The sequence below is a fragment of the Vulpes lagopus genome, chromosome 2 (assembly GCF_018345385.1).
Source record: "Vulpes lagopus strain Blue_001 chromosome 2, ASM1834538v1, whole genome shotgun sequence".
NCBI lineage: Eukaryota > Metazoa > Chordata > Mammalia > Carnivora > Canidae > Vulpes > Vulpes lagopus.
Genome location: NC_054825.1, coordinates 28,542,521 through 28,566,310, shown reverse-complemented (window position 1 = coordinate 28,566,310; position 23,790 = coordinate 28,542,521). Strand labels below are relative to the sequence as shown.

The 23,790-nt window shown below is 42.6% G+C and overlaps 1 protein-coding gene across 4 annotated transcripts in view; it reads right to left on the bottom strand.

Annotated features, from left to right (window-relative positions):
• LOC121484112 (dynamin binding protein) overlaps positions 1–23,790 on the bottom strand; it is a 106,577-nt gene that overhangs the window by 1,835 nt on the left and 80,952 nt on the right. For all 4 annotated transcript variants that reach the window (XM_041742877.1, XM_041742876.1, XM_041742878.1 and 1 more), the window contains 12 exons: positions 20,805–20,998; positions 20,131–20,230; positions 17,609–17,756; positions 16,999–17,016; positions 15,676–15,875; positions 13,509–13,639; positions 12,441–12,545; positions 8,156–8,284; positions 6,598–6,930; positions 6,043–6,222; positions 4,447–4,645; positions 1,516–2,063 (listed from right to left, as the gene is read on the bottom strand). In XM_041742877.1, the coding sequence (XP_041598811.1) occupies positions 1,516–2,063; positions 4,447–4,645; positions 6,043–6,222; positions 6,598–6,930; positions 8,156–8,284; positions 12,441–12,545; positions 13,509–13,639; positions 15,676–15,875; positions 16,999–17,016; positions 17,609–17,756; positions 20,131–20,230; positions 20,805–20,998 (2,285 nt within the window). The remainder of the gene's footprint in view (positions 1–1,515; positions 2,064–4,446; positions 4,646–6,042; positions 6,223–6,597; positions 6,931–8,155; positions 8,285–12,440; positions 12,546–13,508; positions 13,640–15,675; positions 15,876–16,998; positions 17,017–17,608; positions 17,757–20,130; positions 20,231–20,804; positions 20,999–23,790) is intronic.

Genomic DNA, 23,790 nt, shown 5'->3' with positions numbered 1-23,790 from the left:
TTAAATTTAAATAGTGACATAGGGTTGGTGGCTACCCTAAACAGACACGGCAGATTCAAAGAAAACCAAAATTCATATCCTTTTACTCTTTCAGAGTTGCCTTAAAGAGTGGAAGAAGGAACCTTCAGTCAATATGGCATGTGGGTGGTGCTCAGTGATCAGGAGGGGAAGCCATGAGGCCCATGGGTGCACAAGGATGCAAACACACTCTTAGGACCTGGAGGAGTCCATGAAGCTAGAAGTGAGCTTTTTAAACAAAATCCAAATATAAAAAAGGGCCATCTTCTCTTCCACATTCTAGAAAGAGTGTCCACTGATGGGCCTAGAATGTGGATTTCTGTCCTGGGCAGTGGGTAGTAACAGTCACCAGAGAAAGGACATGCCCTTCGCTCATCTGTAGCACTGAGCAACGTGGCATAGAAGGACAGAGCTCAGAAGCCCGTATGATGGATCCCTGGGTGGCGCAGCGGTTTGGCGCCTGCCTTTGGCCCAGGGCGCGATCCTGGAGACCCGGGATCGAATCCCACGTCGGGCTCCTGGTGCATGGAGCCTGCTTCTCCCTCTGCCTGTGTCTCTGCCTCTCTCTCTATCATAAATAAATAAAAATTTAAAAAAAAAAAAAAAGAAGAAGAAGCTCGTATGAAAGCTGGTCTTTTGGAATCCAGCACTTGGCAAATACCTCCACGAATCAGCACATGTGAGTCTCTCAAAAGCAACCCTGATGGAGATGAGCTCACAGACAGATGTTGTACACACGGAATCTCCCTGTTACAAGAGGGGGTGAAGGCAACAAGTGGGCAAACCAGGGATTCCTCAGCCATGAATGTGAAAGTGACTTTCAAATACACAGTTTTAGGGGTGCCTGGGTGGCTCAGCGGTTGAGCATCTGCCTTCAGCTCAGGTTGTGATCCTGGAGTCCTGGGATCGAGTCCCACATCAGGCTTCCTGCATGGAGCCTGCTTCTCCCTCTGCCTGTGTCTCTGCTTCTCTCTGTGTGTCTCATGAATGAATGAATAAAATATTTAAAAAAAATATGCAGGTTTAAAACATTCAAGATACAAAAGGTATGTTCCAATTCCTAAGACAAAAATAGGCCATTATAAAAAGAATAGGCAAAAGTGAAATGGAGTCAGAATGTTATTTCTAAATTCCAGGGGAAAAAATATAGCCATTTGAATAAAAAGCTAAAAAGATGGGATAAATGGCAGACTTTATACAATGAGGAATCATGGGCTGGCAGAGTGGAAAAGCTTTTCATCGTAATGCCTTGTAAACACCAGACAATAGGGCAGAAGGGGCCCAGAAACAGCCCCGAAGTGTCAAAAAAGAAGATGCCCAGCAAGTGTGGAGGTGCTCGCTCTTAGAACGAGTTTCCATGTGTGCATCATTAGATTTGTCGCTGAGCTCAGCCCAGATCACCATGCAGGCCCTGGACACACCTCAGATACCCCCACTCCTACACCGCTGACACAACACTGCTGCCACGTGTCCCACATGGTGACAGGGAGCACCTACCTGGTTGCCTTCTGCCTCCCTGCTTTCTGGCTCTTCATTTTTGTCTTCTAGAGCCTGGGTTGTTCTTGCACATCCTTTTGTGAGATCTTTCCCCTGCCCATTTCGCCCTGGTAGGGAGTAACCACCTATTTCTGGATGCCTGGAGTTTCGGTAGCCCCTGAGGGCAGGGGCGGGCTGGCTAATGTCTCTGGCTGCCTCTGGAGAGTCCCAAGACCGGGGCTGGGGGCTGGAGTCCGGGTCTGAAGGGCATCTGGAAGGACTGCTCTCGGAACAACCCAAGTTTGAGGAAGCACTGAGAATTTCTTGGCCCAGTTCCTTTGGTGAAGTTGCATCTTGAGGCTGTTTCTGGCAAGATCCTGAGGTAAAGGACACAGCCATGCTGCCGGGGTTGAAGGTCAAGGTGCCACTGCTGTTCTGCCGTGGGAACCTGGGAGAGGAGCTGCTCTGCTCCGACTCAGTGGAGGAGTGGCTGCCAACAGAGACGTCTGAGTGGCTGCGGCGGGCGTTGTAGGGCTTCAGGAAGGAGCTGTACACAAAGCCTTGGCTGACTATGGGGAGGAAAAACCAACACAAAGAGCTTTTAATGGAAGGGGGGGTGGGCGGAGTCCACAGGGAAAAAACTATGGTTAAAAGCTAGGTCGGGGCAGCCCGGGTGGCAGCGGTTTAGCACTGCCTTCACCCCAGGGCGTGATCCTGGAGACCCAGATCTAGTCCCACATTGGGCTCCTGCATGGAGCCTGCTTCTCCCTCTGCTTGTGTCTCTGCCTCCCTCTCTGTGTCTCTCATGAGAAAATGAATAAAATCCTTAAAAAAAAAAAAAAAAAAAAAAGAATAGAAAGCTAGGTCAAAGGTGCCTGGGTGGCTTAGTGGTTGAGCCTCTGCCTTTGGCTCAGGTCGTGATCCTGGGGTCCTGGGATCGAGTTCTGCATCAGGCTCCCCACAGGGAGCCTGCTTTTCCCTCTGCCTATGTCTCTGCTGCTCTCTGTGCCTTTCGTGAACAAATAAATAAAATCTTAAAAAACAAAAACAAACCTAGGTCAACAGTGAGAGACATGAAGTAAAATGAGACATTTGATCCCAGGAGACAATGTGGCTCTGCAGCTACCTGCCGGTGTGTTCTTGCTACAGCCTCACAACAGGTGAGTGACAGGAGCCTTCGAAGAGATTCAAGAGGACAGTGATAAAAATGACCACATTTTTGAGAATGAGCATATGAAGAAAATTTAACAGGATGTCTACATCATGGAAACAAAGGCTTGGAGAGACTTATCTAAAGGATGTGTTCAGACACACTGAGCATAGAAAAGGGGATTTTAAAACCATCCTCATAGTGCCAGAGCCCCTCAGACACAGCTGCTGGGCCTTTTCCCGTCCGGAGCACTGGTGTGGGAACGTGGTGGACATACTGTAAGAAGAGCCTAAGGTAGGAAGTGATTTATAGGAGTTAGTATGTACACAACACATGCACAGCACATGTTCACTTGAATAAATTACCTAAGATGATGACAAAGAGGGCCCTTAGCTAAAACTTTTAAACATGAAAGACTGAAATCCTTGATCTGCAGGAACATTTTTTAATATTAAGAAAGAAGTATCTGTTAAGGCAGGGACCCAGAGTACGTAACCTCAGGTGAGCAAGGGCCATCTCTGTCTTCATCTTGAATGCGTTTTGTTACCTCTGCTGAATGATGAGAAGTCCCCTGCGCAGATGATGAGGGCTAGAGGGTCTATGAGCTGATCCTAACACAGTATTATCAGGCTTTCTGCCACCACTCATCAGGATGGAGTAGATCAAAGCCCCAAGGGTGGAGCAGCTTCTTGACAGCTTGGATCTTTACTAGAAGTCCTTCCACGAACCCATCAGTGGCTTCTCCTGCCTATCACCCTCCACCTTGTCTTCCTTCCCCACTTCCAATCTCCATTCTTTTGGGTAAGCAGGAAGGGACAAACAGGAAAATCCACAAAGTACTCTCAAACTAAGAATGTCACTATTTTCCACTTCAGTGTGTGAACATGGATGTTTATTATACAGGCCCACAGTCCTTATTTAAAATGCTGAGGGCCAGATGTGTTTTGGAATTCAGACTTTGAATTTGGGAAAAGTAATCGAGTACATATACTGTCTATGGCATGACATCCCCAGCAGGGTCTGGGTCACCGCCTCATAACTAAACCCATTAATGTTTCTATAACATATGACTCAAAAGAGATGAGTTAACAATTATAAGCCTCACAACACCTTGCTTGGATTTTGCTACCAAGTAAGTTCAGATCAGGGACAGTTGTGGCAAATGAATTTGGGGGGGAAAAAAACTTTGTTTTTCAAAGCTTTTTGGATTTTTGGAATTGTGGACAAACAATATGGATCAGTTTTATTCTTTTTAATTTGTCTTTAAATTCTATACCTGACAACTCTCCCACCACCCCTGCCACCAGCCCCGCCAGAAAAAAGCTGTAAGCTATTTTGAAAGCCATTCCCTAGTCATGAGGTAAAACTGTTATGGGACAAAAAACTCAAAAATCAAACAAAGAATCCTTTCCTACGGGTTTTAAATTCATTCACACACTCACAAAACCCAGAAGAGGGCAGCTTATTTTATTTTGTGGTTCATTTAGAACAGGTTGAGAGGGCTCGGGCCCCAGTGGGAGGTAAGTGCTGCCTGAAGAGCCATAAAACATGGCAAGGTCCCACGAGGTGCAAGGTAAGTAATGGAGCCCTCTCTGGAATTTGTAAAAACAAAAACAAAACCAAAGACAGGTTTTGTTTTGGTAATGACTTGGACATTATGGATGGATGGGAACTTATAAGGTTATTTTTCCCCTTTAATCAAAGACTCATATTTTTTTCTGGCCCGCATAGGATTCAGGTACAGCCAAAAATAACTTTTTCCTCATTGAGAGTTACAGTAATCTGAGATCTAACATTCTTACCTCCGTTGTCAATCAGCCAGCGGTTCTGACTGCCCATGGGGTCCTTTTTCTTGATCACGCCCACCAGGTCACCTTCCAGAAGCGAGACATCCAAGTCTTGAGCGGCATTGAAATTCCGTTCTGCTTGGAAGAGTTTTTCAGGGGGATACCTCGTCAGGAGGGAGGCCCGCAGTTCTTCCGACTGTAGCATGTAACTTGGCTGAAAGGCAACACAAGAGATATGATCGACAAAAGCCTTCCCTGGCCACCATCCAAGTGGCCATATGTAATCCCAGCTCACAGTCCGAGTCTTAGAAATGAGGGTGAGGATAGCCTGCCACTCGCTACTCCCACCAGATGTTTTTGTGCCTGAGTCAGTCCGTGTGGCTGGGAAAAAATCATGATGTCTTAGTTTATGTGTTAGTGCCTTTTAGCTATGAAGGAAATTTAACATACACTTAGTTTCACATATGTTAATCTTGTGACCAAAAAATGTGATTGAAGTGCCACTTTGGAGGGGTACCTGGGTGGCTCAATCGTTAAGCCTCCGCCTTTGGCTCAGGTCATGATCCTGGGGGTCCTGGGAATGAGCCCCACATAGGGCACCCTGCTCAGCGGGGAGACGGCTTCTCCCTCTCCGCTGCTCCTCCCTCCCCTGGCTTGTGCCCTCTGGCTCTATTGCTCTCTCAAAAAATAAATAAAATTTAAAAAATAAATTTAAAAAGTACCACTTGGGGTGCCTGAGTGGCTCAGTCGGTAGAGTGCGTGACTCTTGATCTCGGGGTTGTGAATTCGAGCTCCACGTAGGGTATAGAAATTACTTAAAAATAAAATCTTAAATTAAAAAAAGGTGCCACCAAAAGATCAAAATATCTAATATTACAAGATCTAGAGATCAATAATCTTTTCGAATATGGCCCCATATAATCTAGTGTATCTTACCCTACTTTTCAAAATATGGAAAAATTGAGTTCTAAAAGAATGTAAATCCAGATTAAAAAAAAACCAAACAGTCAGCCATTAATGTTTTGGCCATGAATCAGATAATTACCTGTTCAAACAGGTAATTACATGATCAAACACAGGGAAGCCTGCAGAGTTAACATACCCTTAAATCAGTTTCCTTAATTGGTCAAAAGTATTAACATTAATCCTTTACAAACTCCATTCACTATATAGACTAAGATCTGAGAATGCTTTTCAGAGGGTGTTCTGATGTACATAACAAGAGTGAAAAAGCTACTGGCAGTCGGTAGCCAGCACCAGCAACGGTGCTCAGGAATAAGAAATGAAGGAGCCCACGACAGACAAGAGAGCTCAATGGCCTTTATTCTCTGTTACGAAGAGAGATTTAAACTCCTATGAAACTGCTCCTCTGTGCACAGAGCCGAGTCCATGAATACTGACGATAAGTACAGTGCCTACTACGGGCCAGGCAATTTCTAGGTGCTTTATCCATATGAACTCATTTGAGCCTGGTAACTCAATGCTGTGAGTATAATCCCTGGGCCTCGTAGACCAGGAGGAGGCTGAGGACCTGCCCCGGGGTGTGGGGAGTCCCCATCGGTGTCGGGCCAAACCCTCTGCACTTCCCACTCTCCCCGACGCCCCACTCACCAGGCCCAGGAGTGGCTTCCGGGCCGACTGGCGGTCCAGGGTTTTCCTCTCAAAGGGCTTCCTGGCAGCCGGAAGCGACTCTGGGAAGAAGGTGAAAACCTGGAGCTGCTGCAGGACTCTGCTGTGCTCTTCGTGGAAGATGGCGATAAGGTTTCCCTCTCTGCCGGCCACTTTGAGTAACTGGAGTCCGTGCGGGGGGTGGGGGGTGGGGTGGGCAGAGAGAGAGAAAGAAGGGACCATGGCTGAGAGCCCCCAGGCCTGAGTGGCAGCTCCGGCTCAGTTTCTGCTCAGCAGCTGCAGCGCCGGTGCCCACCGCCCACAGGCCCGGCTGCTCGGCTCTTCTGGGATCTCAGGGAGGAAGGAGCCGTTTGGAGGCCCAGGCACCAGCAAGGATTTGACCTAATGGCCTATTTAATCTCTCTAGTTTGAATAATTTCTCAAGCAGCCCCAGTGTGCATTCCCAGAAAAACACCAGGAGAACCTCAGAGACTTCTCCAAAGTGTGTGGGGGGAGAAGAGGGAGATGGGACAGGACAGACAGCCGCCGCACACCCACCGAGAGCAGCGGCTTCAGCTGCTCCAGCGCCTGGCGCACGAAGTCGCAGTGGGCCTCTGCATAGCCATGGATGCAGTTGGTGAAGAGCCCCTGGGCGTACTGGTGGAACTTGGGCAGCTCGTCCAGCAGCTGCGCATTCAGGGCCTCGTAGTTGTTCCGGGCTGATTGCAGCTCCTCCAGAGTCTTCTTGTCCTTTAACTTCTCTGCCCGTTCTGTGCAGTTGTAGAAATCCAGAAGCTTATCGAAGCGTTTCTGCACCAGCTTGTGGGGCCCTGTGAACATGCTCAGTAACTGATTAAGGGGAGAGATGACAAGCCGCTCGGTCCGTTCCTTCTGTAAGGACAGGAAAATCAGATTGCTCAGTTGTTCAGTACCCCATGTTTATGTTTTTTAATTAAGAAATAACTGATGGAATATCAGTTTCAGGTGTACAACAGAATGAGTCAATATTTGTATATATTGCAGAACAATCACCACACGCCAGTTAACATCCATGACCATGTATATTTGTCATTCTTTGAAATACCCTTCAGGCTGATTTGTTATATCCTGTACCACCTGTTATATACCTGTACTTCTTTGCTCCTAGCACACCAGCTAAACCCATGCAGATCCACCAGTGTTCTACTTAACCAACACCAGATGGACTCATGCATTTTACAAAACTTCTCAATGTATAACCTTCATCAACCTTTTGAACATGCCGAAGAGTCTGTGAAATATGCTAATCCAGCCTTCACGCCATAGTTGATAACAAATGCTCAATTACACACATCAATGTGAAACTTGCATCACAACCTGTCTGGTATCACTTCTCATGTGTACCATCTACATAACTTGAATTTAACTGAAGATGTAGCTGCTCCATAAATCTGGGGTAGAGAAGCATTCATATACCCATAATAGCTTTTCTAATCATAACTACTTATTAACACTTGTTTCCACTTTTCAAAAGATTTTTCTCTTGAATTTGTTCTAGAGAGACAGACATTGAAAGGCAGGATATTCCCAAGTGAAGAACATAAATAGGTACTTAGTACTTTACTTTTAATAAGATGCTACTGTTAGAACACCTGTTAGAACCCCATTCATCTCTTCCTACTCAGGATCAAATAATCTCACATCTATATTTAGAATTGCCTGAGCAATTTGGCCTTCAGTACTGTCTTTATAAGGAAGCACTTGCCATCTCAAAGATCCACTGGTTAACTTCTAAATACTATTCCTAAATATTCCTAAATTAGTACTCCTATAGTTTTCTTTGTTCAGTTCTCAATAGTGATAGGAGATTAAATTTCCTAGTTTTCCTTGGTCTCTTCAAACTAGACTCATCACAAGCTATAAAAAGGATCTCTTTGAATAACAGAAGCCCAACTTGTCCTTTTAACTAATTAAAAGCCATTGCTCTAAATATAAAACCCCAATATGAATATAGGTAGAGAATGGTATTCCTGATACAGTATGTCTCGGTGGAATTAACTTTTCCATAAGCTGGATGTTTAAGAACCCCAAGAAGAAAGCCATTCTATGAAAAGGGATTGAAGAAAGAATCACTTACAAAATTTGTGAAGAGCTGATCACTGATGTAGCGATGCACCTTCTCGAACTGCTCCAAGTCTCTGTGTCCCTTCTCCATACACACATCCCACATGCTCACAGCAGCCACCACTTTCACACATGCCGATTCCTGGAGCCAGTGAGAAACAAATGCAGTAAGGCAAACAGAACTATTTAGCCTTTACTATTCATCCTGGATAGCAGAATGGGGCAAAAAGGAGTTCATGATTAACAATTTTCTCTCTAGTGCAATATTTTAGCTTTGAAATAAGCACACTCTCATAAATGATGATTTATGAGACCAGAAAAAAGACTCAGACTCTTACTTACAAAAAAAATGGTGATGGTTTTTATCCGCTCTTTAGCAATGCTTCATGTTCCCAATGTGAGGGCTTCTCACAGACAATATAATTTACTAATGTTGTTTATTGTCTCTGTTTCCCTCGCACAACCCCCTAATCACATGTAAGCTCCATGAGGCAGGGATTTTTGTCTGTTTTGTTCACTGACTCAATGATCATTTGCTGAATAAATGAATATATAAGTGAATGCACAGTAAACTCTTCCTGACTGGTCCTGACAGTTTTTAAATCTCAGGCTGTTTTCTCTGGCTACTTAAACAATGCTGGATTCTCACCTTCTTTTAGTTTAAGTTAAGGGAATGCCTATTATTTCGATATTAACCCAAATAAAATTTAAACGTACCCAAAACTCCATTATTATATTTCAAGGACAAATGAAGTTCCTAAGCAAAAAACATCTGTGCAAGTATCAGTTTGATTTTACGACCTTGTATTTTATGACATTTGCAGACCTCTTTAAGTCCTACGTCTGTATGTGCAGACATAGTGTTTTGTCAGAAGGATAAATTGTGTAATCTTCCTAATTCCTCCTGAGTGGGAGAATGAAAATGAAACATGACGTTCTCTTACATTCTTTTAAAAAAATGTCATGAAGTCTCAAAATAGTAGTCCACATGCCATTGCAGATACCAGAGTAAAGTAATGTCTCTCAGCTTCTGTTCTTGCCAGCTCTCTCAGTTGATCCAACTAATTTTATTTGGCTGGGCTTTTCATTTTATGTTGGTGATGAAACTGTCCAACATTTTCTCCCTTCATTTCTAGTTAGCAGTCAGAACCAAAATGACCTGCCCATCAAATGGCTGTCAGTTATGTCAACATTATGTCCTCCTTCCACTGCTATGGAGATAAGTCTCTTAAGAGTTGGGAACTCAGGTATATGCTTGCTACACATTTAGAAAACAAGTGGGAGAAAACCCCCAACAGGGAGGCATCGAAAGTGGAGGAATTGTAAGGGAAAGTCCTAGGCCAGGGAACACACTTGGGAATTGTGTATCAACGGTGTTTTTTGCCAAATTTCTTACTTAAAGCTTATATGCTCTTAAAAAGTTTGGGCAGCCCGGGTGGCTCGGCAGTTTAGTGCCACCTTCAGTCCAGGGCCTGATCCTGGAGACCCGGGATCAAGTCCCGCATCAGGCTCCCTGCATGGAGCCTGCTTCTCCCTCTGCCTGTGTCTCTGCCTCTCTCTCTTTCTGTCTCATGAATAAATAAATAAAATCTTAAAAAAAAAAAAGTTTTATAAACCCTAATCTTTATCTAATTGTGTATGTGAAGGGAGAGAGTTTGCTTTTTAGAAGCCAAAAAGAGAATTTGCTCTTTAGAAGAAATGTAGGGGGCATTTTAAATCATGGGAATTATTTACTTAATAAATGATGACAATTGGAAAAGCAGGTGAAAAAAAAAAAATCACACTGGATCCCTACCTCAACCTTATACACTAAATTCCAGCTAGTCAATGACTTTAACTTTAAGAAATGAAATAATGAAAAAACTAAAACCTGGGAGATATTTATTATCTTGGAAGAGGAAAGACCTTTTCAAGTATGACATAGACCTAGGAAGCCATAAAAGAAGAGTTCAGACCATGCAAAACTAAAAATTTCTACACGGAGAAAACATTTAAGCAAACTCAAAGTCAACAGATGGAGAGAATAGTTGTAAACCATCATCTTACATGCAGGGCTGTACTATTTTCTCCAACATATACAGAGCCCTGATGCAAGCACACGAGGGTTTATTTACAAGCCCGGGCTTGGGTCCAAGTGCACCCAACACAGCGGAGCAGGGACTTGGACCCCGAGACTAAGAGGCGTAGCAGCTTTATAGGGGCCAGTGGCCCATGGGATACACAGAAAGTTGCACAGTCATGTCGGTCCACACGCAGGTGGCCAGTTGAATTACTTCTTACTCTATAGTATCCATTTGAGCTGGCCTATTACTTTGGTCAGAATTGGCGGACAGTTTTGGCGGGAACAAAGCAGGGTCACATTGTTATGAGCCGATTTCCGATTAGGGTATGCCCAGCGGCTTGACTTTTTTTTTTTTTTTTTTCCGTTTTTTTAAATGATTTATTCATTGAATGATTTAAGGTGTGTACCACTACTCCAGGTTGGGTAAACCACATTGAAGAATTTGACTGTAGGTCTTTAGATTCAGCCAAATGCTTTCCATTAATTTTGCTCTATAAGGTACTAAACATTATAATTAAGTTTTTAATGCTTCAGCCATGCTCAGAACACTGCAGCAGAAGGATGAACTCAACCCACTCATGCCAAGTTAGGGTGACAGGAACAGATCTAACGAGCCTTGATGTCTAAAAAAATCTGAGAATCTAGCTTAAAAGATAAAGGGAGGTTCCATTCCCCCAAAGTAAACTGTTAAGTTTTAAAATTCAGCCTACAATGTTCTCAAGAGACTGAAGAAAAAAAATGTTATTAAAAAAAGGTACCACACAATATGCAATCTTCCATGATTTGTTTGCATCTAAAATGGCACAAAGGTTTCAAAAATCTAGCAGTCAGAACTAAGTATTCCTATGAGAAATCGATAAAAGACCATCAAATCAATAAATAAGTGCTTCAAAATATAGACATATCAACAGAAAAAGGAATAAAATGACTTAAAGATAGGAAAATATCCTCAACTTCATTCATAAGGAATGCAAATTAAAACTATAAGGAAGTAGCATTTTTAACCTGTCTTGTAAAGAAAAACATTTTGATTTTGGTAACACTGTGTGATGTTAACAAGGGATGGGGAAACCATTTCATACACTACTGACAGGGAATTTTCACTGGTACAATGTCTATAAAATTTAATAATAGCAAATTTACACTGCTATATGATTTGGCTCAGCAAATCTAGTACTCTGGTCTCCAGATATATTCTCATAGATCAGAAAATGATGCATATACAAGGATATTCCTTGTACCAATATGTGTAATCGTCTGCCAACTACAAATAGTTTAAATGTCCATCAACAGGGGAAGCCCAGGTGGCTCAGTGGTTTAGTGCCACCTTCAGCCTAGGGTATGATCCTGGAGACCAGGGATCCAGTCCCACATCGGGCTCCCTGCATGGAGCCTGCTTCTCCCTCTGCCTGTGTCTCTGCCTTTCTCTCTCTCCATGTCTCTCATGAATAAATAAATAAAATCTTTAAAAAAAATTTAAAAATAAAAGGTGCCTAGGAGATAGGTTGGAGAATGATTTTTACTTTTTACTTATCCCTTCGGTATCTTCTGAATTTGTACCATTTTCCTTAAATTAAAAAATGAATTTTTTTTAGAAAGCAGAGGATCTCTTTTTAAGAAAACTATTTCACAGGAAGAGATGGTCATATGTGAGGGACAGGGATACACGACAGGCTTATATAAATGCCATTCTATGAAGCTTACAAGGGAAAGAGAGACACAAACAGAAAAGAATCTAGTCCTACCTCTGATTGTGAAGCAACCACCACCTGACTTCCTCAGCTCCTCCACCTCTCTGCACCTGTTCACGGTTCTAACTTTAGAGGCCTTGTGGATAGCAATTACATCAGGAAATTAATATTATTATGAGAAAATGTGCCTCCATGTGAACCATTCTCGAATTATTCAAACTTTGAAATGATCTTGACAAAATGGACTGTGACAAGTTGCTTCACAAATACCTGGCCAGAGGAAGAGAGTAAGAAGAAGGTTGGTGGGGAGGATGGTGACCAAGAGTGGGAGGAAGACGCTGGCCACTCCAGAACTAGCTCAGCATGCTCATCATCCAAATGCTGTCACCTCTTAAATAATCTACAGGACTCCCAAGAGTAAGTATAGTGGGGCACAGTGGTCGTTTGAGTCCAGATTATTCAGCACACACTCCACAATATGCTGACAAGCAGGAAAACAGAATTATACCCTCTGTGACTCTAAGCAGGGTGCTGTCTTCACTCACCCGGATATGCTGGAGGTAGAGAGACAGGTCTCGGATAAAAGATTTGATCAATCTTTCTTGCATTCGGAAGTTCTTTTCTGTTTCTTCGAATGCTTCATCTTTTATCTGTTCAAAACAAACAGTGCTGTTAGCAGATTTGGATTCCCCCTCAATAGATCCAATTGGCAAAAGTATCTTTCTTAAACATATCTTTTGTCTACATTTTAAGCCTTTGATGTTTCCCCAGATCATACTGAATTGAATTTAAAGACTTCACCTTGCAAGACCTCCAAAACATACCCGGGCCCTCCTGCCTTCACGCTTTACTTCCTCTGCTCCTGATAGGGAGACATGCTCTGCTCTGGTCAGGATGCTCTCTCTTCCTGATCCTGGTGTCCATATTTGTTCACCCTGGTGCCTTGGCTTGAGCTATCACCTTGCCTGGTAGGCCCTCCCCTGTTCCTCCCAAACACCCCCTTTCTTTGAGGCTGAGATTAAATCTCCTGTCAACACGAAGCTTACTCTCATGCAATTCCTATTTTCTTAAGTACTACGGCACACAGAGCTCAACCTGTGAAACTTAGCAACTGATTGTTTTCTGACTGTCATTTCCTACTAACTGCGGGAGGCATATATGCTCAGTAGAATGAAGCCTCATGACTTCAGATCCACTCTCAGCAATGTGGCCGAATGTCTTCAAATAACCAGACTTTATGGATTGTTTTTTTTTTTAATTTGTGACATGTTGTGTTGAACTACAGTGATCTCTTAAATCCCTTCTAGCTTCCTGTCTACAATTTTGTCTCACCAAATACATAATAAGCTCTTCATGGGTGTCTAAAACCAAAGTAACTATTATACAGTGACCAGTTTGTCCTCGTACACATGGTATGCAGCTCACCAAGGCACGTGGAGGGTTGGGTGGGTGGATTCACATACACAGTAGCTGCAGGGTCCTGTATTCACCAGGTGGCAAACACCAAAGAGGTACTAAGAGGGGAATCGTGCCAATCAACACCATGCAGGCTGCCCTGTGGAACCCCCAAAGTTGCCAAAGATTTGCCAAACCTTCAAGCTTGGGAATCTCACCTGTGGAGCAAAGCCAGTGAGGTGCTTCAGGTGACTGCTAACTCGGTTGGATTTCTTGATGATGGAATGGATGTTCAGTTTGGAAATTTTCTCCATGAGGCTATCTTCATCACCCTTTCGATACTTGAGAACTAGGGAGTGAATCAAGAAAGCCCTTCTCTGAACATGGACAGGCTACAAAACGAGCCACAAAATGAGACCAACAACCTAAACAAGAGCTGGTGCTTGTTTTCAATGAGCTTATAATTGAATAGAGACAAAACATGAATGTAAGTCACCATATGGATGTACAGAATAGTTGACGAAGCAGAGACGGCACAGACTGGAGGTGGTTAGGAGGAAAGAGTGCAGAGGGCTCAGGAGAAGAGTCTAAGATTTGGAGTCCAGGAAACCTCTGAGCTCAATACCTGGGTCTGTCATTTCATCAAGATGTGTCCTCCAGAAGTCACTTAACTCCTCTGAGCCTCATTTTCTTTTCTAATATAGTATAGAAAAGAACACTACTTGCTTTATAAGACCATCTTAAATGGTCTCAGTACAAACAAGATATTTATACCCAATTGTCTCATATATTAAAATGCTATACAGGAGTCATGGGATTAACTACTGTGCCATACCTTAGGCACAATCTCCAGAAAAGTCTAGAGACATCAGAAGCGTCACAAGGAGAAGACTGTGTGGCACTACAGAGGCACATTTTATTGTAGGAGATGAAGACATTACATTAGTGGATACGAACCAAGGCGGGGGGGCACACCATTAAGAGACTCTTAATCATAGGAAGCAAACAGGGTTGCTGGAGGGGTGGGGGTGGGAGGATGGGGTAACTAGGTGATGGGCATTAAGGAGGGCATGTGATGGAATGAGCACTGGGAATAATAGAGCTCAGTGTAGGTAGCTCTGCCTTAGCTAGGGTAGCTAAGGTAGCTCAGTGGTTGAGTGTCTGCCTTAAGGTGGTGACCTGGGGTCCTGGGATCATGTCCCGTATCAGGCTCCCCACAGGCAGCTTGCTTCTCCCTCTGCCTATGTCTCTGCTTCTCTCTGTGTCTCTCATGAATAAATAAATAAAATCTTTAAAAAAAAATTACTGATGAATCACTGACCTCTACCTCTGAAACTAGTAATACACTGTATGTTAACCAATTGAATTTAATTTTTTTAAAAAGGAGGTATGAATCAAGACAAAGGGCTAGATGGCCTGAGGGCTTTAAAGGCACAGTCAACATTGTATAACCAATGTGAGCGATGTGGTGGAAGTAGAAGGTAGAGAAAGAGGTTATACTATATTATGGATTCTTTAAGGATATGACTATCAAATCAATTTATCATGGTCACAATGCTGTACTCATCGAGGGTTCAAATTAGAGCCCCACAAGAGGTTTGATAAAAAAGAAAAGAAATGGTTTAGTTCCTTCCATATTATAAGAAAGTGCTGGGTGGTTTGCAACTGACTACACACTGCTTGGGGGGGCGGGGCTCAGCTCAGACCAGAGAGGAGTCACGTGACCCACAGACTAGGTAAATTGAGGTTTTCTGAAGAGGCAAAGTCCTAACTTAAATGGAGGTAGTAAAACATCCTACAGGACATGCAAGAAAACAAGTCAAAGCATGGGTTGAAAACGCTTGCCCTTCCATGAGCAGAGAAAGCAAATGCCAACGCCTGAATGAGCCACTCTCCATATCCTTGGGAAAGACACTCATTGCTACAAGTTTGATCACAGATTCCTTACTTCCAATATTCCATGGTTGTACTTTCATTATTTTATTGCTTTCTTTTTCATACCCCATTTTCCTATTTTTTTTAAATAAGATTTTCTTTGTTTAACAGAGAGGGAGAGCGCGCAAGCACGGAAGCGCATATGCACACGCACTAGCGCAAAAGCAGAGGGACCAGCAGGCAGAGGGAGAGGGAGAAGCAGGCTCCCTATGGAACAGGGACCTGATGCGGGGGCTCCATCTCAGGAGCCTATGATCACAACCAGAAGGCAGATGCTTAACTGACTGAGTCACCCAGGCACCCCACCGTTTCCCCCCATTCTGCCGCTGTTTCTTCAACACAGCCCCAGTGCCCACCCTCTGCCTTGCCCATCTCTGGTGATGGAATAATTCTTTTGAGGAGAGCATTGTCAAGGGTGTATCTCCTTTTCAGCAACTATGCTTTTCTTACCCAGGTCCTTCCGCCGTTTGTATTCATTAATGTTAACGTTGATCTCCTTGACTGCAAGGACTGCACTGGTTAAGGGCGCTTTATCAGGGTGGGATTCTGGGGTGGAATTCAGCAACTCCATGAGCAGCAGTGGGTAGCGCATTACTCTCTGGACCGGTTTGATGAGGAAGGAGCCCAGGTTAATATAATTTGTACATCCCCTAACAGAAGAGGAAAAAGAGACTTTAAATCAAATGTCAAAATACAGGGCCTAATCAGGGAAATAAAAATCAAAACCACAATGAGATACCACCTCACACCAGTCAGAATGGGTAAAATTAACAAGATAGGTAACAACAAATGTTGGCAAGGATGTGGAGAAAGGGGAACCCTCTTGCACTATTGGTGGGAATGCAAGCTGGTACAGCCACTCTGGAAAATAGTGTGGAGGTTCCTCAAGAAGTTAAAAATTGAGCTGTCCTATGACCCAGCAATTGCACTATTTACCACAAAGATATAGATGTAGTGAAATGCTGGGACACCTGCACCCTGATGTTTATAGCAGCAATGTCCACAATAGCCAAACTGTGGAAGGAGCCATGATATCCTTCGACAGATGAATGGATAAAGAAGATGTGGTATACACACACACACCAATGGAATATTACTCAGCCATCAGAAAGGACAAATACCTACCATTTGCTTTGACAAGAATGGAGATGGAGGGTATTATGCTAAGTGAAATAAGTCACTTGGAGAAGGACAATCATCATATGGTTTCACTCATATGTGGAATATAAGAAATAGTGAAAGGGATTATAAGGGAAAGGAGGGAAACTGAGTGGGGAAAAATTAGAGAGGAAGACAAACCATGAGAAACTCCTACTAACTGGAAACAAATAGAGGGTTGCAGAAGGGGAAGTGGGTAGGGGAAAGGGTAACTGGGTGACAGGCATTAAGGAGAGCACATGATGAGATAAGCACTGGGTGTTATATGTTGGCAAACTGAATTTAAATAAGAAAAATTTAAAAAACAATACAAGGCCTATTGGTAATGTTTGGGATTCTTAAATATAGCTCTGTGCTCTCACCGTCCTTTCCAATTTCATTCATTCAGCAAATATTTTCTGGGCACCTAATAAATACCAGGTACTGTTGTGGGTGCTGGAGACTTAGTAGTGACCTGTCCTAGTGGAAGGAAACAGGCAACAAACATTGTAGGAAGTGCCATTTGGGGGTTAAGTGCTATGGAGTAAAATATAGCAAAGGAAGTCTACTTCTAGGTTGGTCTATAAAGGAAGAAAATATAGAAATGAGCTTGTGCATCAAAGACCAGGGACTTACCATTCGGTGTACAGGCTCCTACAGGGCAGCAAGCATGAAAAGAAAACAGACAGCTGCTTAGAGGTAAAGCTAATGCCAATTTTCATATTCTTCTTAGAATGACTTAGTTCAACTAATGCTTATCAGTTGGGCAGACAAAAAAAAAATGACATGGGATAAAGGGAAATTATGAGTATCTATGGAGGCATATCTAGTCCATTAAAAAGTTAGTAAGCCCCTAACTTCACTTTGATCTACTTAGGCATACATTGTATGCTTATAACCTACCTAAGTGCAGGAGAATCTCATGTGAAGGTCAAGAATAAGTGAACTGGGTCTTCGTACCTATAGTCTTGTTTATTTAGACCAAACTATCTTCCTGGCTGCTTCTTACCTGATATGCTAATTTAATACTCTGTATCTACAGATACAAAGCGGGAAGCCATTGAAGATTTTCAAGGGAAAAGGCAATACAATGAGAAGGGCAAGTTACATACAGGACCTGTAATAACGTATCATTTATGATTAAAATAAGATAGGTCATAAGAAATCTAGATGTATGTGCAGACAGACTTCTCAAAGGCAGAACTAAAGAATTATGATGGAAGTGCAGTGGGATCAAAACTCCTACTTGAGATCTGCCAATGAGTCCTGAAGATGCTTCTGGATCTTCTCATCCTTCTCATAGATTTCCAGCAGTGAAATGGCCTCATCATGATTCTGGCAGTAAACCTTGTATGTTCCCTCAAGCTCATCCCGGTGATCGAGAAACACAGGCCCTTTGGAATATAGGTAAACATAGTGTTTTTAGTAACTTTCTTCTCAGAAGCCTCAATGTAGAGTGGATAATCAGACTTGGGTCGTTATGTAAAATAGATTTCCTTCTATGAGACACGTTTAAAATAATCTAAAAACCAGTCCCTTACACATTACTACACACCCAGAGTCTCCTGACGCTTTTTTCTCATCTTGACCTGCTCGTCTTAATCAGCCAAGACCTGAGCATGTCCTATCCTTTCCTTCCTCACTAAATCTTGTCCTGGCTGTATCAGAATCTTTCCTTGGTCAGACTAGTAACACTAACTTAACGCTGCTTTCACCAGCATCCTGCATTACCTTGATTTTTTTTTGCTGAGTTATCCCCCTCTCTGTACACTTTTTCCATTTCTCTTCCTGGATCACAGAACTGCTCGAAAGGTACACTGTTGAGGGGGTGAGGGGAAGGCTTAGTGCAGAACAGTTTGAATAATTCACTACCACTTATGTGATTTTTTTTTAAGATTTTATTTATTCATGAGAGACACAGAGAGAAAGAGGCAGAGACAAAGGCAGAGGGAGAAGCAGGCTCCCCGCAGGAAGCCCGACGTGGGACTCAATCCTGGGACTCCGTGATCACACCCTGAGCTAAGGCAGACACTCAACCACTGAGCCACCCAGGTGTCTCCCACTTGTGTGATTTTTAAAAAATGGGGGATGGGGTCCAGGATAGAGAAGATACATATGTAATTGCTGGTATATGACAAACTCTCTGGTAGGCAACCGAAGAAATCTTAGTAACACTGGGTGCTTTTAGTCTGAAGAGCTGATGGCTAAGGAATGGATAAGAGACTTTTTATTAAATAGCTCTTTGTAACTTTATGTACCATGTGAATATATTAAAAATAAGTTGGCAGCCTGGGTGGCTCAGTGGTTAAGCGTGTCTACCTTCAGCTCAGGACATGATCCCAGATCCTGAGATCGAGTCCCGCATCGGGCTCCCTGTGAGAAGCCTGCTTCTCCCTTGGGCTATGTCTCTGCTTCTCTCTCTGTGTCTCATAAATAAATAAATAAAATCTAAAAAAAAAAAAAGTTAAATTAGAAATATATTAAAATAAAAAACAAAGAAATATATTAAATAAACTTAACCTCCCCCAAATTGCTTTTGCAATTCATGTCAATCTGCCCTTTTCAAGTGGCTCACCAAAGCTTTCATTTGCCCTGATTCTGTTATTGTGTCCATTTCTCTCCCAGGTGAGTCAGGTAAACACTGCCTAGTTTAAGCCAACATCATGATCCCATTCTCCTTTCTAGTGATCAGCTCAGGCATATGCATATGACACAGTTGTGGCCAATGAGAAATAAAGAGAAATCTGATAGGAGAGCACTAAGCAAGGTTTGCTCACTCTTAAATGACACAGGGTTACTTTTCCCCTCTGCTGATGTTGTCATATGTGTGGTGGGATGGCTAGAACTGTGTGGTTCTATGATAGGATGCCCCTTCCCACGCTGTATCAGAGCTGGTCTGTGTGACCAACAGAATATGGCAGAAATAATGGTATGTCATATTGGGGATCAGTTAGAGAAGACACTGTGGGACTCCAATCTTGAACCCTTTCTCCCTCTTGGATCACGCACTGGGAAAAGCCAGCTCCATGTCCTGAGGACAGTCCATGGAGAGGCTCACAGGGCAAGGAAGGAGGGCCTGAAGAGCTGAGGGAGCTTCCTTGAAGAGGATCTCTGAGCTCCAGAGGACAGCAGTCCAAGCCAACAGCTTGACCCCAACCTAATGAGAGATCCTGAGCCAGAAGTGCCCAACTAAGTCACTCCTGGATTCCTCAGCCACATGCACTGGGGATAGTTTCTTATTTAAAGCTGCAAAGTTTTGGTATAATTTGTTTCACAGCAATAGATAATAGTTTCTTTGTTTATTAAAAACAGATGACTGTTTTTCAAACATTTTTGACAATGACCCACAAGTGAAAACATTTTAAATGACTCAGTATACTTATATGTAGAATTGAAAGTGTCCAAAAACTATAGCTGTGTTTATTATTTATAGTATATTCTGAAATTTTCTATTTTACTTTATTGAAAAAATATATACTGGGTACAACTTGCTCTAGTGATCTCATGATCCATCAACAGGCTGCAACTGTCAATTTGGACAGCGACATCTAAAATCTCTTCTATTGCTAACATCCTGTGGCACCTCAAAGTAGGCTATAGAGGAGGAGAAGAGAGGGCCTGGTGATCTCTGAACTAAGTAGCTAGAACTTCATTTTTCTACTTAGTACCAGCAAGGTTGCTTCACCCCTTACTTTTGATGCATGAAATTTAACAAAAGGTCGGGGGGGAGAGGGGGGCTGCTTCTGAAGCAATGGCAGGAGCTCATACCTACAGCATCGCTGATTTCCAGATCAGCCAATAACTGCTTTGAGACCTTAATCACCATCTGCATATTTCCAAAAAGTCCTTCAAAGTCAATGTTTGGTATCTGAGAAAGGGAGACAAAATGAAAAAAAGATGCATTGAAATGAAATTAATGGCATATCATTTTCATGTTAGGAACATCTCTTCAAGGATGACACAAAACTGTTCAAAGTCATCTGCACTCACTGTCACAAAGATTCCAGAACAGAAGCGTGCCAACATTATCTTTGGTGTCACTCTTTGTCCTTGACTGAATCACACTCTGCTTGACCCCATCTCCCATTACCTTAGTAAAAAGACTATGTTATCAATTTGGTCTAGAATTACATTGGGATACAAAGTCCCACCCAAAATCCGATGGAAGTGCCCACTTCCTATACAAGTTCTTTGGAGTGAATGTTCCAGAAGTACAAACCCAAGCCAGGCCCAGATGGTCAAGTAACAAGCAATAAGGACAGTAAATCCCCAGGATGCTGTTACCCTTTTTTCCCTACCTTCAGCATCTAGACAAGTACCTGGCACACACAAGACAGTTAGGGTTTCCTGGGTAAACACTGTACTGTCAGGTGCTGAAGCCACCAAACCCATCATCCCCAGACCACATTCAGGGTAAAGCGAGCTTTCTCCACAGCTCCCACCTGCGTCTGCTGCAGGGGCGCCATGATGTGTTCGATGCACATTTCCAGATCCCGAACATAGTCTCTTTCCGTCTGGAGAAGTTCTTCTATCACTTTGGCTCTCTTCTCCAGCATCCTCTGCTCTGGGTTTTCAGTGTACATGGACCCAGGTGGGGCCACCGGTGATGAAGACTGGGAGGAGAGGAGGGTCATTTCTAGAAGGGGAAGAGAGAACTTGTCAGCAGCTCTGAGTGTGAAAGCACGACTCTTCAATAGTTTAGGCTGAAAAGAACACGTTCCTTGAGAACCAAAGTCTCACTGCTATCAACCACCAGGAAATCCAATCACACATCAGTTCTAATTATGAACAGATGAAGGGCTGAGAAACTCATTTCTGCAGAGAACTTCTCTCATCTATGTGATAGCATTTCTAGAATTTGCCCTAAAAAAGGAAAAGCTGGCCCATTTTAGGAGGACAAATCAATGTCCACAACCTCTTGAGAAAGAGGTTGAGAGAGGTGCTTTGCTTATAAAGAATTGCTTTCACTTAAGTATAAAACCCAGTGCATGAGGTCAGCAGCAGAAATACCAAACTGGAAATCAAAAACATTGATATAGCACATTAAATATTATTGGGAATATCACAATGCCAACTAAGAAGAGTTAGAGAGGAATTACCTGAGAACTAGGTGACTATCCGGCCTATTGTGTTCCAGTCATTGTAACAGAGGATTAACATATACAATGAAATACACAAAAATTATTTAGATTCTCCCCATCGAAACTTTTGTTTTTTTTCTTTCCGCTATTGAAACTTTAATAAAGACTCTGGCACCTTGTTACTTCAAATATCCTAGAAGATACAAAGGTACTAGAAAGATGAAATTCTTTTTAATGGTATTTTCAGTCCAAAGAACCTCTATAGAACCACATCGCATGATTTAAAAGTGAAAACCAGTATGTACCTTGTCATTTGCTTTTATAATTACCCATGAAATCGACATGATGAGAGTTATTTATAAAGATGGGACAGCATGGCATTTGTTCATTTAAAATAAACATTAAACACCAAAATAAATAATTGAAAAAAATTCCAATGAAGCAATCTCTGCTCAGTTTATTTCAAATTCCTTAAGATCCACTTTAAAAAAAATCCTACAAATTTATTAATATACTAATCTAAGTGTGATCACAAGAATATTTTTAGCAGATTTAAGAAGCAAAAACACTCCTGTTTACACTACTTATGGAAAACTAGGCTTTCACATCAGATTTTAGTCTTCAAAAATCTCTAAGGACTCTTCTCTAAGGACTTAGGAATTCCAATGTTTAAAAGAGGATGCGCCCAGATTCTGGTTTCTGGTTTCCGAGTACTCTCCACTCAAAGAAAGCAGAGTTCTTTGGAGAAATAGCTAATTCCAAGACTGAGGCAAGGAGAGTATAGGTGAACCAGAAACATCTAATGGCAGAAAATAAGAAAGTGCTCAACAAAATGATGGAGGTATTTCCAAAAGGCATGGAGCTGGCTTGAAGGAGCTCCCATTGGCTAAATTTGGTACCGTTTGAGTAACAAAGTAAATAAGTACAGCAATGGACTATAATCCACTGACTAAAGAATCCATGAATTCGGGGGGATCCCTGGGTGGCTCAGCGATTTAGCATCGCCTTTGGCCCCAGGCGTGATCCTGGAGACCCAGGGTAGAGTCCCACGTCGGGCTCCCTGCGTGGAGCCTGCTTCTCCCTCTGCCCCTCTCTCTCTGTCTCTCATGAATAAATAAATAAAATCTTAAAAAAAAAAAAAAAGAATCCATGAATTCATATTGATAACATGCAAGTACATGAATGGGGAAGAAGACAGTTTTTTCTTATATATAATGTCAACTAATAAATATAGAAGAAATTATGGGAATTAGAAAATCGGCATTTTGCAATGATTAGCATAAAATGTGGTCTAGGCACAAATCATCAGTGGATGATTCTGATGGTGGTGGTGAGGTCTGATGATCAGGATATACACCCAGTTTTGAGTTAGTTATGACAAATTACTTATTAATTACAGAAATGAAAAATAGTGACTATATATAGTGGAGAAAAGGAAAATATGATCACTGAGTAATCAGAATTCACATCATCAATAAGGGGGCAGAAAGACCGTATGTTTTTCCATTTGTCATATCTGGAAACAATACAATATCCCATATGTGATATCCCAGTCAAAAACGCATCATCTGAAACAAATCTTGAGTAAACATCAGACAACTGCAAACTGAGGGTTTGTATTCTTCAAAATGTCATGTTATGAAAGACAAAGAGGGCCTCTGGGCTGACTCAGTCAGTGGAACATGTGACTCTTGATCTTGGGGTCCCAAGTTTGAGCCTCTCACTGGGTGTACAGTTTACTAATAAAAAATAAAGAAAGACAAGGAAGCCCGAGAATTCTCAAAGATGACTGAGGAGATGGCAAATAAATGCCATGTGTGATTCTGAGCTGGGTCCTGATCTAGGGAAAAAGCTGCTACAAAAGACATTACATTACTAGGGCAACTGGTAAAGTTGTAATACATACTGTAGATAAATGATCAAGTCAGAGAAAAATTCCCCCAAATGGCAAATCTATGTGGTTATGTATGACATCCATGGTTCATACAAAATACACATGGAAGCTTACGAAAGGACATAATATGTCCAACCTACACTCAGTCAGAAAAAAGTGTGTGGGGATCCCTGGGTGGCGCAGCAGTTTGGCGCCTGCCTTTGGCCCAGGGCGCGATCCTGGAGACCCGGGATCGAGTCCCACGTCGGGCTCCCGGTGCATGGAGCCTGCTTCTCCCTCTGCCTGTGTCTCTGCCTCTCTCTCTCTCTGTGTGGCTGTCATAAATAAATAAAAATTTTAAAAAAAAGAAAAAAAAGAAAAAAGTGTGTGTGTGGGTGTGTGGAGAGAGAGAATGAACACAAAAACCCAGCAAAATGCTAATAAACAGTGGTGGATGTGAATAAAGGCTATGCA